General features: G+C 46.1%; 1 protein-coding gene across 3 annotated transcripts in view; it reads right to left on the bottom strand.

Moving 5' to 3' along the window:
• map3k4 (mitogen-activated protein kinase kinase kinase 4) overlaps positions 1-16,839 on the bottom strand; it is a 221,808-nt gene extending 204,969 nt beyond the window's left edge. The window contains exon 1 of one of the 3 annotated variants that reach the window (XR_010976168.1): positions 15,684-16,113. Coding sequence is in view for 2 of the 3 variants with exons in the window: in XM_068044615.1 (XP_067900716.1) it covers positions 15,684-15,766 (83 nt within the window). In the remaining variant the exon portion in view is untranslated. Of the gene's footprint in view, positions 1-15,683; positions 16,114-16,609 lie in introns of those variants that run through there. The other 2 variants (XM_068044617.1, XM_068044615.1) reach the window with 2 other exon arrangements.
• Positions 16,840-19,021: the final 2,182 nt, after the last annotated feature.

Below are 19,021 nucleotides of genomic sequence, written 5' to 3' on the forward strand. Positions count from 1 at the left end.
TGGGAGACACAGAGAGAGAGAGACGGGGAGACACAGAGAGAGAGAGACGGGGAGACACAGAGAGAGAGAGACGGGGAGACACAGAGAGAGAGAGACGGGGAGACACAGAGAGAGAGAGACGGGGAGACACAGAGAGAGAGAGACGGGGAGACACAGAGAGAGAGAGAGACGGGGAGACACAGAGAGAGAGAGACGGGGAGACACAGAGAGAGAGAGACGGGGAGACACAGAGAGAGAGAGACGGGGAGACACAGAGAGAGAGAGACGGGGAGACACAGAGAGAGAGACGGGGAGAACAGAGAGAGAGAGAGACGGGGAGACACAGAGAGAGAGAGAGACGGGGAGACACAGAGAGAGAGAGAGACGGGGAGACACAGAGAGAGAGAGACGGGGAGACACAGAGAGAGAGAGACGGGGAGACACAGAGAGAGAGAGACGGGGAGACACAGAGAGAGAGAGAGGGGAGACACAGAGAGAGAGAGAGGGGAGACACAGAGAGAGAGGGGGACACAGAGAGAGAGACGGGGAGACACAGAGAGAGAGAGACGGGGACACAGAGAGAGAGACGGGGACACAGAGAGAGAGGGGGACACAGAGAGAGAGGGGGACACAGAGAGAGAGACGGGGACACAGAGAGAGAGACGGGGACACAGAGAGAGAGACGGGGACACAGAGAGAGAGACGGGGACACAGAGAGAGAGACGGGGACACAGAGAGAGAGACGGGACACAGAGAGAGAGACGGGGACACAGAGAGAGAGACGGGGACACAGAGAGAGAGACGGGGACACAGAGAGAGAGACGGGGACACAGAGAGAGAGACGGGGACACAGAGAGAGAGACGGGGACACAGAGAGAGAGACGGGGACACAGAGAGAGAGACGGGGACACAGAGAGAGAGACGGGGACACAGAGAGAGAGACGGGGACACAGAGAGAGAGACGGGGACACAGAGAGAGAGACGGGGACACAGAGAGAGAGACGGGGACACAGAGAGAGAGACGGGGACACAGAGAGAGAGACGGGACACAGAGAGAGACGGGGACACAGAGAGAGAGACGGGGACACAGAGAGAGAGACGGGGACACAGAGAGAGAGACGGGGACACAGAGAGAGAGACGGGGACACAGAAGAGAGACGGGACACAGAGAGAGAGAGAGAGAGAGACACGCAGCCCTTCTGCACATTTTCAGTCACTGGCTTGTCTGTCTTTGTCCAAGGGAAGCTCCCAGCTTTCACAGAGATGGACAGAGTCACATGACTGCCTCAGTGTATTCCCTGGAACCTTCTCATGAGATTCAAGGTTAGGAGTTCCCATCTCCTCAGGATGCCAATATTTGCACTTGGAGGGGTGGTTTGCTCTTGTCAAATCAATGCGTCAGGATGGCCTTGAATGCCATGCAAATGAAAGCAATCTTAGATAATTCAATCACTGGAGCAAGCCAACCAAATTTCCAACAATGAATTAAAATTCCTCATTTGGCATATCGTGTTTCCTTGACAACAACCATCCACCATCTCAGTGAACCAGACTGTTTGCAATCTCAACATCCTATTCAATTCTGAGCTGTGCTTCTGACCCCGCTACTAACTCTTCTCCCCACTCACATTTAACAGCACATTAAAAACTGCAGCTTCCTAGCTTTAAAAAATCAAAAATTAAATTGGTGCTTAGAGGAGTGGCTATGCTTTCTTCTGTTAGCCTGTTCGCCTAACCCGCCACTAAATTTGTACATTTTTCTCCCCGTTCACCTCCCAGTTTTTAAAACTGCTCCCAATTCAGTCCATTTTTTTCTGATGTGCTCTAGTATCAAGCACAATTCTGCTTCCTACCACTGGTCCTGTCTTTTTAAAAAAAACTTGCCTTCTTGTTTGACTTGCTACTAACATTTTTAATTGTTTAATCGTTTGGCTTTTGCCATTCTGGATCCTGTTCTTTTAGGCAGCGTTTTACTTGCAATATATTTCCTGCTCATTTCCCACCCCCACCATCTTAATAACTGATGTTTTTGAATAGCGATATTCTGTTTTATTATGCTCTTTGGTTTTCACCAGTGCCAGTTGATGCCTTTTTTTCCTTCCAGTCCCACACTTCTTTTTTAAAGCTTCCTTTTAAGCCCTCCAATCCCAGGCATGACTGTTCTTGCTTCTCCTGCTCTTGTGCCATTGCTTTTAGAATTTTCTTCCCACTTTCATATTTCCTTTATTTGCACCACTACCCTCAGAATGCTCAGCTTCATTTATTCACTACTGTCAATGGTGCTCAGTGCTCCATTTTATTAAACCTTACTGTTCAGCCCACTGATACATTAATTGATTCATTTCTGCTCCCCCTATTTTATAATCATTTGTTGATCCGCTGGTTCCTTGTATGCTGAATTCAGTACTCCCTGCTTATCCACACTAGATTAGAGATACAGCACTGAAACAGGCCCTTCGGCCCACCGAGTCTGTGCCGAACATCAACCACCCATTTATACTCATCCTACACTAATCCCATATTCCTACCAAACATCCCCACCTGTCCCTACCACCTACCTATACTCGTGACAATTTATAATGGCCAATTTACCTATCAACCTGCAAGTCTTTTGGCTTGTGGAGGAAACCGGAGCACCCAGAGAAAACCCACGCAGACACAGGGAGAACTTGCAAACTCCACACAGGCAGTACCCGGAATCGAACCAGGGTCCCTGGAGCTGAGGCTGCCGATGCTAACCACTGCGCCACTGTGCCGCCCACTACATAGTAACCTTCTCCACATTATGTGAACATCTTTTTGTCCACTGTACTGGGGCTTACTGTCATCACACTAAAATAAAACTTGGTCACTGGATTTCGATATGTGTACGTAGAGAGAAACGTTTGTTACATATATTGAGAGGAGCGCAGGAGGCAAAGCGCTGGAGAGAAATGATTTACATTACACATACCAGTCAAAATAAAGACCAAGCACAGACTTCAGCTGAAACAAAGTTAATGTGGGGGATAATTCAGCCAAGGCACATAAATTTATATTTCACTATGAATGCCGATGTTCACATTTATAAAGGAAACTATGTAAACTTGTCACATTGTAATTACACCTGCCACCACTGCAGTTGGTCAGTCTATGACCACTCTTTGCAAAACACACACACACACACCTCACCCACCCCAGTTCCCGCCCCCCCCCCCCCCCCCCCCCACACCCCCCACCCCAATAGTACTGCCGGGGAAAGTGCAGAATACCAACATTGTGCATTGAGGGGGCCCCTGTGTGCATCTGACTCTTAAAGCCACAACTTCTAATCAACTGTAGGATATTAAAGTAGTTAGAAACTAATCATTCTTCGGGACATGAATTGTGGTTAATTAAGTTGTTATTTTCTGCTTGTGAAGTTTCTCTGCACATAGTAATTTTTTTTGTTAAAAGGAGCAACAAAGATTTAGGTGCCCAATGAACATAAATCAAAATTTTAATAAACACTGATGTGGAATACATATATTTATAGCATTGTTCATGCAAAGTTATAAATTATTGCAATTCCCTCCAAGCTGGCCTCCCACCTTCTCATAAATTTCAGCTCACTCAAAGCTGCCCATATCCTGACTCACAGAGTTCCATTCACCCATCACTCTTGTACTTGCTAACATACCTTGGCTCCAGATTCAGCAGCGTGTCAAATGTAAAATTCTTACCTTTGTGCTCAATCCCTCCATTGGGCTCACCACTTCCCCTATTACCCTTTCAGAACTCTGAAATCCTCCAATTCTGACCTCTTCTGCAACCCCATTTTCCTTCACCCCTGTACTGACATGCCTTCAGCTGTAGAATTCCCCCCAAACCTGTCCACCATTCTACCTTAATCTCTTTAAAACCTATGGCTGGAATTTTACGTGGTGGCAGAGGCCACACCCACCGGCTTAAAGGTTGGGGCGAACCCGCCTCCGCCAGACCTGGAAGCCACATGTGGCCCTGGGCCATAATTGACCTCGGGCGGGACTTCCACCCCTCTGAGGCAGGAAGTCCCTCCTCAAAGAGCTGCTGGCCAATCAGCAGGCTGGCAGCTCTTCAGTCCCAGCAGCGCCACTGGGAGCGGTAGCCACTAACGGATATGAAATAAATGGATATTATATAATTACTAACTTTCACACTAGATTTCTTGTGTGTTGCTCCTGTGCTGTCTATTTCTCAAGATTTTATACTTGTCCTTTGACAAGCTTTGTGTATATCTGAGGCGGAAGTGAGCACAGGAACACTCAAGGAGGGTGGACACCCCTCAGGAGTCAGGAGCTGAGACACTCAACAGAAACCCCAGCCTCTGACCTGCCTCCTGTAACCACAGTATTTATGTGGCTGGTCCAGTTAAGTTTCCAGTCAATGGTAACCCCATCCCCTACCTACCACCCCCCCCACTACCTACCCCCCTCCCCACCCCTACCTACCTTCCCCCCCCCCCCCACACTCCTACCTACCTACCTTCCCACACCCCCCCCCACACCTACCTACCCCACACCCGACCAACCTACCACCCCCCCCACCCCTACCTACCTTCCCCCCCCCACACTCCTACCCACCTACCTTCCCACCCCCCCCCCACACTCCTACCTACCTACCTTCCCACCCCCCCCCCAACTACCTACCCCACCCCGACCAACCTACCCCACCCCGACCAACCTACCACCCCCCACACCCCTACCTACCTACCCTCCCCCCACATGCCCCCCCGACCTTCCCACCCCTACCTACCTTCCCCCCACAGCCCCCCGACCTTCCACCCCTACCTACCTACACCCCCACACCCCCCACCTAACCCATCACCCACCCCCACCTCCAACCCATCCCCCACACCCACCCCCACCTACCCCCCTCACCTCCACACCCACCTACCCCCCCCCACCTCCACACGCACCCCACCTCCCCCCCCACCTCCACACGCACCCCACCTCCCCCCCCAACCCCCTCCACCCTCTCCCCCCCCAACCCCCTCCACCTCTCCCCCCCCCAACCCCTCCTCTCTCCCCCCCAACCCCTCCTCTCTCCCCCCCCAACCCCCTCCTCTCTCCCCCCCCAACCCCCTCCTCTCTCCCCCCCAACCCCTCCTCTCCCCCCCACCAACCCCCTCCTCTCCACCCCCCCCCCCTCCTCTCCCACCACACACCTACCCACCAACCCCCCCCTCCCCACCCCCCCCACCACTACCCACCAACCCCCCACCTAGCAACCCCCCTCTCCCCACACCCCCACCTACCCACCTACCCAGGACTGTAATGAGGTCTGAAGCTGTGACCCTGGCAGAACCCAAACTGAGCATCAGGGGCATGTTACTGCTGAGTAAGTGCCATTTAATAGAAAGTGCCATCAACAATGCTATCACTTTGCTGATGAATGCGTAGACTGGTGGGAGAGTACTTGGCAGCATTTGATTTGTCTTACTTTTTCTGGACAGGAACTTAGATGCCAGTGTTGTAGCAGTACTGGAACAGCTTAGCTAGGGGCACAGCTAGTTATGGGTGACCGGTCTTTAGCATTACAGCTTGGAGGCTGTCAGGAGCCATAGCCTTTACTTTATCCAGTGCACTCGTCATTTCTTGATATGCAAAGTGAATCGAATTTGCTGAAGGCTGGTATCTGTGATGTTGGGGACCTCAGAGGAGACCAAGGTGGATCATCCACTTGGCACTTCTGGCTGAAGATGGCTGCAAACACTTTGGCCATGTCTTTTGCACTCATGTACTGGGCTCTGCCATCATTGAACCAGGACTGGTGCCTTGGCTTTTTGGTAATGGCAGAGTGAGGGATATGCCAGACTGCAAAATTTCAGATTCTGTTGGAATACAATTCTGCTGCTGCTAATGGCAGACAGCGCCTCATGGATGTCTAGTTTTCAGCTGCTAGATCTGACCTGAAGCTACCCTATCTAGCACAGTGGTAGTGCCACACAATACACTGAAGAGTGTCCTTAGTGTGAAGACAGGACTTCGTCTCCATAAGTGAGTGGTCAAGAACATGAGAGATGGAATATAATGTGGAAAAATGTGAAGTTATCCACTGTGGTAGGAAAAACAGAAGTGCAGAGTGTTTAAATGGAGAGAGATCAGGAAGTGTTTATGTCCAAAGGGACCTGGGTGTCCTTTTTCATAAATCACTGAAAGCTAATATGCAAGAGCAGCAAGCAATTAGAAAGGGCTTTATTGCAAGGGGATTTGAGTATGGCAGTAAAGTCTTGCTGCAATTGTATACTGTTATGAAAGTGCTTCTGTTTTTTGTTAAAAATATTTTTTGAGGAATTCATAGTCAAACTGAAAAAATGCTGGACCAGTTGTTTCTCAAGAGGGTCATCAAAAGGACACAAAGAACTGGTCTGGCAACAACATGATTCAAGTCAAAAATAGAACAGAAACCCTGGTAACTGGGGAAGATGTGGGCAGAGAAGTGGCAGTTGCACGGCCCTTGACAGGACAAGCTCAGGAGCAGCACAGCGCACCTGAGAGAGCAGCAAACTCGCAAGCTTTTGGTTGTAGTGGCAATATTTACCTTCTGGATTGAGATAAAGTTAGCGTGTGAAGAAGTGTAATGGAGGAAGAGACCAGATTCTCGCGGAATGTTTAAAGAATCAAGCCTGAAGAGGAGAATTTGCAAGGAAGGAGAGAAGACCACAACCCAGCTCAGCTTTCCAGCACCTCTCTAAAAGACCCTGAGAAGTCCACTGTGTCAGCTCATCTCATCTCCTGTCTTTGATAAAAGCCTGCTAAATTAACTCTCAACGCCTCCTGAAAAGATCTGTTCAAAAAGATTCCAGTGACCCATCTGTGTGTACTCAGAGGCCAGACTGTATGCCAGTTTTGAAACACATCTGCTGTTTTCTTCAAGAATTAGCAAGTATTCACCCAGTGTTTTTTTTTTGCCTGTAACAGAGCTCTGAACAAAAACCCTTTTTATTTTTCCGCTTAACGTGTGTGTGTGTGAGAGAGAGAGGGGCTAAGGTAAAAAGGGAACTTTAAAATTTCAATCTGTGTTTATGCTTTACTGGTTAAGGCTTGTTTTATAATAAACTGATAACTTTGTTGTTCATTAAAGAAACCTAGTGTGTGTGGTATATGATTGACCATATCGATAAGTAGCAAAATGTGAATATATGTTGTGACCTGTGGAGAAGTGGAACTAGAATAAACAGTGCACTCCTCCCACCTCGGTACAGCATGGTTACCTGACCTGAACCGCCATGTGTCTGGTTTGGGTCAGGTCTCTCTTCCGGGTCCGGCATAGTGCTGCCTTTTGCTCAGGGACGAAAAAGCTTCAAAGTTTAAACAGCCAGGATGTCAAGTCAGGAAACATGCATCCGGACTCCGTGCTAGTTTGCAGTGAGCAAGTGAGCGTCTCCATTCCATCCAAGGTACAGCACAACCTCTTCGACATAATCAACTCCATTCAGTAGTTGGGTCGGGTGCGGGAAATAAAAATCAAAGGACTCAGGCTTTTTTTTTTAAATGCATTCATGGGATGCGGGTGTCGCTGGCCAGGCCAGCATTTATTGCCCATCCCTAATTGCCCTTGAGAAGGTGGTGGTGAGCTGCCTTCTTGAACCGCTGCAGCCCACAGTGCTGTTAGGAAGGGAGTTCCAGGATTTTGACCCAGCGACAGTGAAGGAACGGAGATATATTTCCAAGTCAGGATGGTGTGTGACTTGGACGGGAACTTGCAGGTGCTGGTGTTCCCATGCATTTGCTGCCCTTGTCCTTCTAGTTGGTAGAGGTCGGGGGTTTGGAAGGTGTTGTCTAAGCAGCCTTGGTGCGTTGCTGCAGTGCATCTTGTAGATGGTACACACTGCTGCCACTGTGCATCGGTGGTGGAGGGAGTGAATGTTTGTGGATGGGGTGCCAATCAAGCGGGCTGCTTTGTCCTGGATGGTTTCGAGCTTCTCAAGTGTTGTTGGAGCTGCACCCATCCAGGCAACTGGAGAGTATTCCATCACACTCCTGACCTGTGCCTTGTAGATGGTGGACAGGCTTTGGAGAATCAGAAGAAGTTACTCGCCTCAGGATTCCTAGCCTCTGACCTGCTCTTGTAGCCACGGTATTTATATGGCTACTCCAGTTCAGTTTCTGGTCAATTGTAGCCCCTAGGATGTTGATAGTGGGGGATTCAGCGATGGTAATGCCATTGAATGTCAAGGGGAGATGGCTAGATTCTCTCTTGTTGAAGATGGTCATTGCCTGGCACTTGTGTGGCGCGAATGTTACTTGCCACTTATGAGCCCAAGCCTGGATATTGTCCAGGTCTTGCTGCATTTCTACACGGACTGCTTTAGTATCCGAGTCGTCACGAACGGTGCTGAATATTGTGTAATCATCTAGGTCATGTTCGGGTTGGATGTGGTTCTGTCGAACCTGTGACGGGTTTCAATTGCATACCCAAGTAGGCCTTTACACCTCGGTCCTAACAATCAAGCCTTGGTGAGACCACACCTGGAGTATTGTATACAGTTTTGGACTCCTTACCTAAGGAAGGATATAATTGCCAAAGAGAAAGTGCAACGAAGGTTCACCAGACTGATCCCTGGGATGGGAGGATTGTCCCATGAGGAGAGATTGAGGAGACTGAGCTTATATTCTCTAAAGTTTAGAAGAATGAGAGGTGATTTCATTGAAGCATATAAAATTCTTACAGGCCTCGAAATATGCAGACAGGATGTTTTCCCTGCCCTGGGTTTGGGTGGGTGTCTAGAACCAGGGGACACACACTCAGAGTAAGAGATAGGCCATTTAGGAGAGAGATGAGGAGGAATTTCTTCACTCAGAGGGTGATGAATCTTTGAAATTCTCTGTCCCAGAGGGCTGTGGAGGCTCAGTCAGAGCATATTCAAGACAGAGATCAACAGATTTCTAGATACTAATGATAAAGGCACAGTGTGGGTAAATGGCATTGAGGAGATCAGCCATCGTCAGTTGAATGGCAGAGCAGGCTCAAGGGGCCAAATGGTCTACTTCACCTCCCATTTCCCATGTTCCGATAAAGAACTGTGCAGTGGTCACTCCTGCCTTGGACAGTTGCATCTGCAACAAGTAGACAGGTGAAGATAAGGTCAAGTAGATCTTTCACTTGTGCCAGATATGTCCTTCAGGATTCGGCCAGTCACAGTGCTACCGAGCCACTCTTGGCGATGGACAGTGAAGTCCCCTACCCAGAGTACATTCTGTGCGCTTGCTACCCTCAGTGCCTTTTCTAAGTGGTGTTCAATGTGGAGGAGTACTGATTCATCAGTTGAGGGAGAATAATAGGTGGTAATCAGCAGGAGGGTTGCTTGCTCATGTTTGATCTAATGCAATGAGACTTCATGGGGCCGGGAGTCAATGTTGAGGACTCCCAAGGTCACTTCCTTCTGACTGTATACCACTGTGCCGTCATCTCTGGTGTGTCTGTCCTGTCCGTGGGACAGGACATGCCAAGGAACAGTGATGGAGGAGTTTGGGACATTGACTGTAAAGTATGATTCTATAAGTATGACTATGTTAGGCTATTGCTCAACTGGTGTGTGGGACAGCTCTCCCAATTTTGGCACAAGTTCCCAGCTGTTATTGAGGATTTTCGCAGGGTTGACTGGGCTGGGTGTGCCTTTGTCGTATCCGATGCCTAGGCTAATGCCGGGTGGTCTGTCCTGTTTTATTCTTACCCAACTTTTCCATGCTGGTTTTGATACAACTAAGTGGCCTGCTAGGCCATTTCAGAAGGCAGTTAAGAGTCAAACACATTGCTGTGGGTCTGGAGTCACATGAAGCCAGCCAGGGTCAGAATCGCAGATTCCCTTCCCTGAAGGGCATTAGTGAACCAGATGGGTTTTTACAACAATCCGCTGTTTCAGTCACGACTGAGGCTAGATTTTTTTTATTTATTTCAGATTTAATTAATTGAATTTAAACTCCTCAAACTGTTGTGATGGGGTTTGAACTCATGGTTTCACAGCATTAGTCCAGGCGTCTGAATTACTAGTCTGTTAACATTACCTCCATGCTACCATTCCCATTAAACCATTATTGCCCCTGTTACTGCCATTTTATCTGCATTTCTCAACTGTTCTCAACTCCTATTTCTCATTTACATGCTGCCTTTCAGCATCATCTGAAACAAGTCATTTTCCACATGTACGCTGACGACACCCAGCTCTACCTCACCACCTCCTCTCTCAACCATCGCTGGTTTGTCACATTGCTTGCCCAACAGAACCGTCCTCCAACTAAATATTTGAAGACTGAAGTTGTCTTCAATTCCCACCACAAACTGCAGCTGTAGTTTGTAACACAGGTAGCACTCTTTTCTCCAAATCAGCTGATTCAGCCCTTTTCAGAAAAAACAAACAATCTACATAGAAACTTCAGTGCACTACTGAGGGAGTGCTACATGGTCCAAATGCCATCTTTCGGGTGAGGTGTTAACTTGAGGGCCCACCCTGCCATCTCAGACGGATGTAAAAGATCATATGGGACTATTTCAAAGAGCAGGAAAGTTCTTCCGTGTGTCCTGGCCAATACTAACTCTCAACTAATGCCACAGATTATCTGGTCCTCATCTCACTGCTGTTTGTGGGATCTTACTGTATGCAAACCAGCTGCCGTGTTTCCTACATGAAACTTCCTACGTGACTGCCCTTCGAAAGTACTTAATTAGCTGTAAAGTACTTTGGGACATCCTGAGGTTGTGAAAAAAGTTATAGAAATGCAAGTCCTTTCTTTCAAAGGTGATTTTTTTTCTTCCTACTTATGTGATAATTTACTTGTTAGGAGCAGAATGTGGAGTGAAGAATTCACATGGCAATTGCTTCATGGTAAAGTATTTTTCAACACAATTGGAAGAAAAAAGTTTGGGGGGGAAGCTTACCATGCAGTTTTTCTAACTGAATAACAAAAGCAAATAAGAAACGAGAAGGGAGTAAAACACAGGCTCTGCCACTTTCACAATGACACAAAGTGGTTTCAGGTGATGTGACCCGGATGGGCAACCACACTAATAATTAAATGATGCAATAACCCCCTGTTCAGAGTTCACAACAGTAGTATAATTCTAACCCAGTGCAATGCTTCATTTTAAAAGTGTCCAGGTGATTCATCTAACAATGAGAAGTTTTAAAACCTTAAATGAATTTATTTTGATGTTTCAAGAGAATAGACACCCCTGCCTACATTCTAATATTAAGAATGAGTGGTTCAGGGAGCATAGCAGAGCTCCTTTACAGCTGACCTTGCTGTAACCTGAGCAGATATGCAGTTAATAGTACAACTCCAGCGTCTGTTTCAAATCACATTTCCCATATACCAATTGAACAATTTGCATTTATACATCACCTTTCATGTAGAAAAACGTCGCAAGGCGCTTCACGGGAGTCATCTGACAGACATATTGGGACAAGTGAGCAAAAGCTTGGCCAAAGAGGTAGGTTTTAAGGAGCAGCTTAAAGGAGGACAACAGTAGAGAGCTGGAGAGGTTTAGGGAAAGAGTTCCAGAGCTAAGGGCCAAGGCAGCTGAAGGTATGGCCATCAATGTTGGAGTGACTGAAATCGGGGATGCGCAGAAGGCCAGAATCAGAGCAGCACAGAGATCTTCAAAAGGTTGTAGGGTTGGAAGAGTTTACAAAGATAGGAAGGGCCAGGGCCATGGAGGGATATGAAGACAAGAATGAAAATTTTTCAACTGAGGCCTTGATGGACTGGGAGCCAATGTAGGTGAGCGAGTACTGGGATGATGGGTGAACGGTACTTAGTGCAAGTTAGGATGCAGGCAGCAGAGCTGACCTTATGTTTATGGAGGATAGAAAATGGGAGGCCAGCAAGGAGAGCATTTGAATAGTCATGTCTAGAGGTAACAAAAGAATGGATGAGGGTTTCAGCAAATGGGATAAGGCAGGGACAATCAATATCAGAGATGGATGTAGACGGTCTTGGCGATGGGACCAGATGTACGGTCAGAAACTCATCTCAGGATCAGATGAGACAACAACAGAATCACAGAATCGTTACAGTGCAGGAGGCCATTTGGCCGATCGTGCTGCACTGGCTCTCCGAATGAGCAATTCCCTCAGTTACATTCCCTGCCGACTCCCCGTAACCCCGCACATTTTTCCTTTTCATATAACTGGCTAATTCCCTGTTGAATGCTTCAATTGAACCTGCCTCCACCACGTTCTCAGGCAGCGCATTCCAGACCTTAACCACTCACTGCGTGAAAAAGTTTTTCCTCATGTCACTTTTGCTTCTCTTTCCAAATATTTTAAATCTGTGCCCTCTCGGTCTCTATTCTTTCACGAGTGGGAACAGTTTCTCTCTACCTACTCTGTCCAGACCCATGATTTTGAATATCTCTATCAAATCGCCTCTCAGCCTTCTCTTCTCCAAAGTAAAAAAAAGAGTTCTAACTTCTCCAATCTATCTTCATAACTGAAGTTCCTCATCCCTGGAACCATTCTCGTGAATCTTTTCTGTACTCTCCAATTCCCTCATGCCTTTCCTAAAGTGCGGCGCCCAGAACTGGACGCAATACTCCAGCTGAGGCTGAACTAGTGTCTTGTACAAGTTCAACATAACTTCCTTGCTCTTGTACTCTATGACCCTATTAATAAAGCCTAGGGGACTGTATGCTTTATCAACCACTCTCTCAACCTGTCCTGCCACCTTCTATGACTTATGCACATATACACCTAGGTCCCTCTGCCCCTTCGCTGCCTTTATAATGGTACCCTTTATTCTATATTGTCTCTCCATGTTATTCCTTCAGAAATGGATCACTTCACATTCCTCTGCATTGAACTTCATCTGCCACTTGTCTGCCCATTCCACCAACTTGTCTATGTCCTTTAGAAGTTCGACACTATTCTGCTCACAGTTCACAATGCTTCCACATTTCATATCATCTGCAAACTTTGAAATTGTGCCCTGTACACCAAGGTGTAGGTCATTAATATATATCAGGAAAAGCAAGGGTCCCAACACTGATCCCTGGGGAACTCCACTACAAACCTTCCTCCAGCCCGAAAAACATCCATTAACCACTACTCTGTTTCCTGTCACTCAGCCAATTTCGTATCCATGTTGCTACCGTCCCTTTTATTCCACGAGCTACAAGTTTGCTCACAAGTCTGTTGTGTAGCACTGTATCAAATGCCTTTTGAAAGTCCACGTACACCACATCAACAGCATTGCCCTCATCAACCCTCTCTGTAACCTCCTGCAAAAACTCCAGCAACTTAGTTAAACATAATTTTCCTTTACGAAATCCATGCTGGCTTTCCTTAGTTAACCCACATTTGTCCATATGAATATTGATTTTGTCCCGAATTATTTTTTCTAAAGGTTTTCCCACCACTGAAGTTAAACTGACTGGCCTGTAGTTGCTGGGCTTATCTTTACACCCTATTTTGAACAAGGCTGTAACGTCTGCAATTCTCCAGTCCTCTGGCAACACCCCCGAGTCTAAGGAAGACTGAAAAATTATGACCAGTGCCTCTATGACTTCCACCCTCACTTTCCTCAGTATCCTTGGATGTATCGCATCTGGTCCACTAAAGTACAGACAGCCAACAAGTTTTCAAACGGTCTGTTTCCATCTCAGAGTTGCCAGGGAGAGGGATGGATTCAGTAGCTAGGGAACAGAGTTTGTGGCGGGGACTGAAGACAATAACTTGTCTTCCCCAACACTTCAGAAAATCTCAGAATTGTTACAGTGCAGAAGGAGGCCACTCGGCCCATCATGTCTGCACCGGCTCTCCGAAAGAGGAAATTTCTGCTCATCTAGTACAGGATTTGGACCAGCAGTAGCTATAGAAGGAAGGAGAAAGAAATTTTAAATTGTCCATGACATATATGTAACTTAACTTATATTTCTATAGCACCTTTAATGTAATAAAACATCCCAAGGTGCTTTATAGGAACATTATAAAACAAAGTATAACACCATGCCACAAAAGGAAATATTAGGTCAGAAGACCAAATGTTTGGTCAAATGGGTAGGTTTTAAGGAGTGTTTTAAAAGGAGGAAAGCAAGGTGCAGAGGCGGAAGAGTGTCGGGAGGGAATTCCAGAGCTTGGGGCCTCGGCTGTGGCCAATAGTGGAGCAATTCTCAGGGATGAAGAAGAGGCCAGAATTAGAAGAGTGCAGGGTTTTGCAGGGTTGTGGGGCTGAAGGAAATTAGAGATAGGGAGGGGCAAGGCCATGGTGGGATTGGAAAACAGGGATGAGAATTTTAAAATCAACATTTTGTTTGACGGGAGCCAATGCAGGTCAGCGAGCACAGGGATCAAAGGGTATGAATTAAGACACAGACAGCAGAGTTTTGGATGACCTCATGTTTATGGAGAGTAGAACGTGGGAGACCAAACAAGTGTGCACTGGAATAGTCAAGTCGAGAGGTAACAAAGGCACGACTGAGGGTTTCAGCAGATTAGCGGAGACAGGGCAATATCACATAGGTAGAAACAGGCAGTCTTAGTGAGGTGGTCAGAAGCTCATGTCGGGGTCAAAATGCATGCAAAAACATACACTATGTCATATAAAGGATTTTTTCAAGCGATAAAGTAAAATAAAAATTTTGATAGCCAACAAAAAATAAAAATGTTCACGATGGGTTGCAGCACGCATGGTACAAGATAGCAAGTTACACCCATCTCAATCTCTGGGAACAGAAATTAGTGGGGGATGACAATTCCTCAAAATGATTTACCACTATTCTAAGTTATAACTGCACTTTGATGAGAACACTGATCGATTAGAAAAGATTTGACATTCGCGTGCCAACATCTAAAAGCGGATCTTTCAGAATTGTCAAATGAATAAACAAAGTATTAACGCCAACGTCTTTAAAAGGAACATACTAATAAAAAGAAATCTGCGGTGCAGCGAAGCCTGCTGTCATCCTCAACTCCAGGATAAATATGTAGCAATCTTACTTACACACACACTAAATAGCAAACGACACGGCCGCACCCTAGGAAAACAAAATATTCCGGAAAATGCAGCGCTGGCTTTAAAGTGTATTAAAACCACAGCATGAAAATCCACCGTCCGATCAACACTATCTCTGTCCTCATAAGCCTCCTGTATAAGTTGCCAGATAAAAAGGATAGAGGAAACACATATCACATAACAAAAATCTCTTTGCATTAATAAAAATATTCTCAGATTCTGCCCTCAATCTGCATCAATGTCACATTGTTGCGAACACACAAAACACACAAAAACACTAACCTTAAACTTTCTTCCCAACATCTAATCTGCAAATAGTTGATTTTTCAATAAACGGACAACCCACAGACCCCCCCCCCCCCCCTCCGCGCGAGATACTCAACAAACTGTATTTGTTTTCAAACCCATCGCCTCCACTGAACAGCAAGCCCAGTTCCCTCAGAAAACTGCGTCTTGAAGTGTAAAATGTTCGAAAGTAGCCAAGTCTCGGGGCATCTCTCGATTGTGCTGTTTCTTGCAAATAAAAAAAACGATGCCAAGATAAAGGTTTGCAAGCGCTATGACTCGCGTGAAAGGTGTTCCCCAGAGTAAATAGTTTCGATGCCTGCTACACAGAACAATTCTGGTAAACAAAAGAATCCGACGGGAACTGTGAAACGCTGCTTTTTGGAGAAAGAAAAACGTTGCAAGTTGCAAAGTTATCAGTATAGTTTTTTAACACACGGTGATAATACATAAATGTTTTTCACGCACCTGGTCTGGTGTGAGCCAGGCAGAGCTGGAGAGAGACGAGAGTCCTCATTCTGAAAGCTCTTGGACTTAGCATGGCTTCGCATTTTTAGAAATGGTTATCCGCAAAAGAGGGGGTGGGGGATTTGTTGGACTTTCTCCAGTTAAAAGCGAGCAACTGCAGTACAGTTCAAAATCAGTCATAGCTCAAGGCTTCACTCTACAAACAGGACTCGATGCAATTCTTCAAACGTTTACATTTGAATGTTGATATGCCCCAAACGTTTACAGCTTCAAAAAATGTTTTCGTGCAGTTTTGGGCACATTGTGCGTGACCTGATGCACCTTTCGCCAAACTCCTATTGTATCAATGGGCCGCGACAGATTGCTTCAGCAGCGTTCCCAACACCACCTCCCCCCACAGCCAGCTCAATGCCTCCAAGGAGAGATGTATTATATCAGCAGCACGGCTGTTCTACAGCATCTTTTATGCATGTATTATTGCTGCAGAACCCAACCTTCTTCGTCAAAGTATTTTCCCAAATGGAACTCACTCATTCACATACATTTCCTGCTGTTAGCAGCAACTTGCACCGAAACACGCGTGTGCATATGTGACTTCGTTTACTCTTGTACACAATGCAAAAGCTAAATATTTTGTACAGGTTTTAACCCCCTCCTTCAAGGTGCAAATAAAAAACTGCAGTAATTTCTTCCCTCTGTGCACTATGTGGCAGGAAGCAGAGGGGCTTTGTGCGCACGCGCAGCGGGTGCAGCCCCAATATTAGCCGCTGGGAGGACACTATATGGCAGAAGGTACTTGCGGCCCAGTCTCCAGACCACCATACCTCTCTTCCTTCGAACACTGCGAAAGCTGCTCCGCGGTGCAAGTCCCTCGCTTTATTATTTCTTTTCCTTCCTCTCCTCCCTCCCCGTCGGCCACTTTTTACCTTTGCATTTGAGGCGGCTGCAGCTCGAACGGCTCCATGTCGGGTTGCTACTAATGCAAAAAGCACAGCATGGCTGGTTGTTGTCTTTGCTGTTGGCAGAAAGGGAAGCGCTGGAGAGGCGAGTTTAAAGAGAAACAAATACTTCAGTCCGTACGGTGCCTGCGAGCTGCAGACACGGAGCTCTCTGTTACCGGGGCGGCCATCTTGCGACCGGTATGTGGTAACTACGGCAACCCCGTGCGGCCAGACCGTCACCGCGGCCGGCAGAGGGCAGCAGGACAGCAACAGCTCTACAGATACTATTCATATGTGCACGTTCAGGTGTGCAGATTTATATCATAGTTCATTTTTAATTCTACAATTAATCTGAGGCTTGATAACGTTAACCTATTAAATAACATGGATTATTTGAGTGGACAGGAGCATGCTAACCAGAAAATAATGTTATCTCTGCATTATAAAGTAAAGACTTGTACAAACTGGCTGTACAATTTTCCAACAACCATTAAAAATAAAATCAGGCCTCCAGGGGAGGTTTGGCAGGATCATAAATCATAAATCAATGTAATTAACTTCATGTAGATTTCAGATTAATAGCTGTAATTTGTAAATTAATTGATTTGTATTGGGGAAAAATCCTTGTATTTAAGGAACCAAAGTTGTAATTGATGCCATAAAGCTCTGACTGGTCAAACGGACACCAGTCTGTGTAGGAGAACCAGCAGCGGGTTTTTGTTGCACATGCGATGTTTCCTTGCACAACGTGAGTGAAATAAATCTTTCTGATTTGCTATACAGTGGAGAAGCTGCACAATTTTTTTTTGAGGGAGATGGGAATGAAGGAGTGTTGTAAAGAGAATAAAGTGGTACAAAATGAAAATAGAATGGTTACAACACAGATGGAGGCCATTCGGCCCATAATGTTTGTGCTGGCTCTCTAAGAATAACCGAGCTAGTCCCACTCTTTCCCCCCCCCCCCCCCCCCCTTTCCCCTATAGCCCGGCAAATATTTTTGCTTCAGGTGTTTATTCAATTCCCTTTGACAGTCTCGATTGTATCTGCATCCACCACACTCTCAGTACATTCCAGATCCTAACCACTCGGCATAAAAAGGTTTTTCCTCATGTCACCGTTGCTTCTTTTCTCAATCCATTTAAATCTGTGGCCTCTGGTTCTCAATCCTTCTGCCAAATGGGAAGTTTCTCTCCATCTACTCTGTCTAGACCCCTCATGACTTTGAGCACTTCTATAAAATCTCCTCTCAACCTTCTCTTGTCGAAAGAGAACAACCCCAGCAATCTATCCACATAACTGAAGTCTCTCATCCCTGAAACCATTCTCGTAAATATTTTCAGCACCCTCTCTAAAGCCTTCACGTCCTTCCTAAAGTGCAGTGCCCAGAACTGGGCACAATACTCTAGTTGAGGCTGAACCAGAGTTTTATAAAGGTTCATCATAACTTCCTGGCTTTTGTACCCTATACCTCTATTTATAAAGCCTAGGATCCCATGCCTTTTTAATCACTTTCTCAAACTGCCCTGCTACCTACAACAGTTTATGCACATATACCCCCAGGTCTCTCTGTTCCTGCACCTACTTTAGAATTGTTCCATTTATTTTATATTGCCTCTCCTTGTTCCCCCTGCCAAAATGTATCACTTAACACTTCTATGCAGTTTTGCCTGCCAATCTTTGATTCCAGTTTACCTGGGACAGATCTGTTCTCATCAGACTGAAATTGGCCCTCCTTCAATCTAGTATTTTTATTTTAGATTGCTCCTTGTCCTTTTCCTTGGCTAACCAAAACCTTTTGATACTATGATTCCTAAAAGTTCCCACTTGACCCACCTCATTCTGATCAAGAAAATTCTCCTCTGAAATACTTCAGAAACTCTTCCCCCTCTCTGCCGTTTACTAGTCTATATTAGTGTTACGATCAGGAGAGGAGGGATCACAAGGCTTCTCTCTTGTTCTCCTTGTTTGGCTGCAACAAGGTTTTTTTAAAAAAATTGGATGTGTTTACCACCTCAGTGAGTGTTTTTACCTTTGTTGTGATCGTAAAGAACCAATCAGACTGGTTTTCTTGATATTAAACAAGAGGTGAGTTTATTTTTAAAAATATAAACCCGATCTAGAAAAAATAATAAAACTAGGCTACACTTTCATTCACACACGAGAATCGCAAACACAAACAAGATACAAGTGATAACGGATAGTTGGATGGATTAGAGTCCAGACGAGTAAAAATAATATATGGTCTGTGGGGTCAGTAATTCCATTGTCTTCCGGATGAAATTATAATCTTGGATCTTTGGCAGGAAGAAGTGCACTTTGTGGCTGGCCCACCTAGCTCAGGGTTTTCTTGGAGTTAGACTTTTAGGTGGCTTTCTTCCCCTGGGGTCTCTGTCTGTA

This window comes from Heterodontus francisci, chromosome 13 (assembly GCF_036365525.1).
Source record: "Heterodontus francisci isolate sHetFra1 chromosome 13, sHetFra1.hap1, whole genome shotgun sequence".
Classification (NCBI taxonomy): Eukaryota; Metazoa; Chordata; class Chondrichthyes; order Heterodontiformes; family Heterodontidae; genus Heterodontus; species Heterodontus francisci.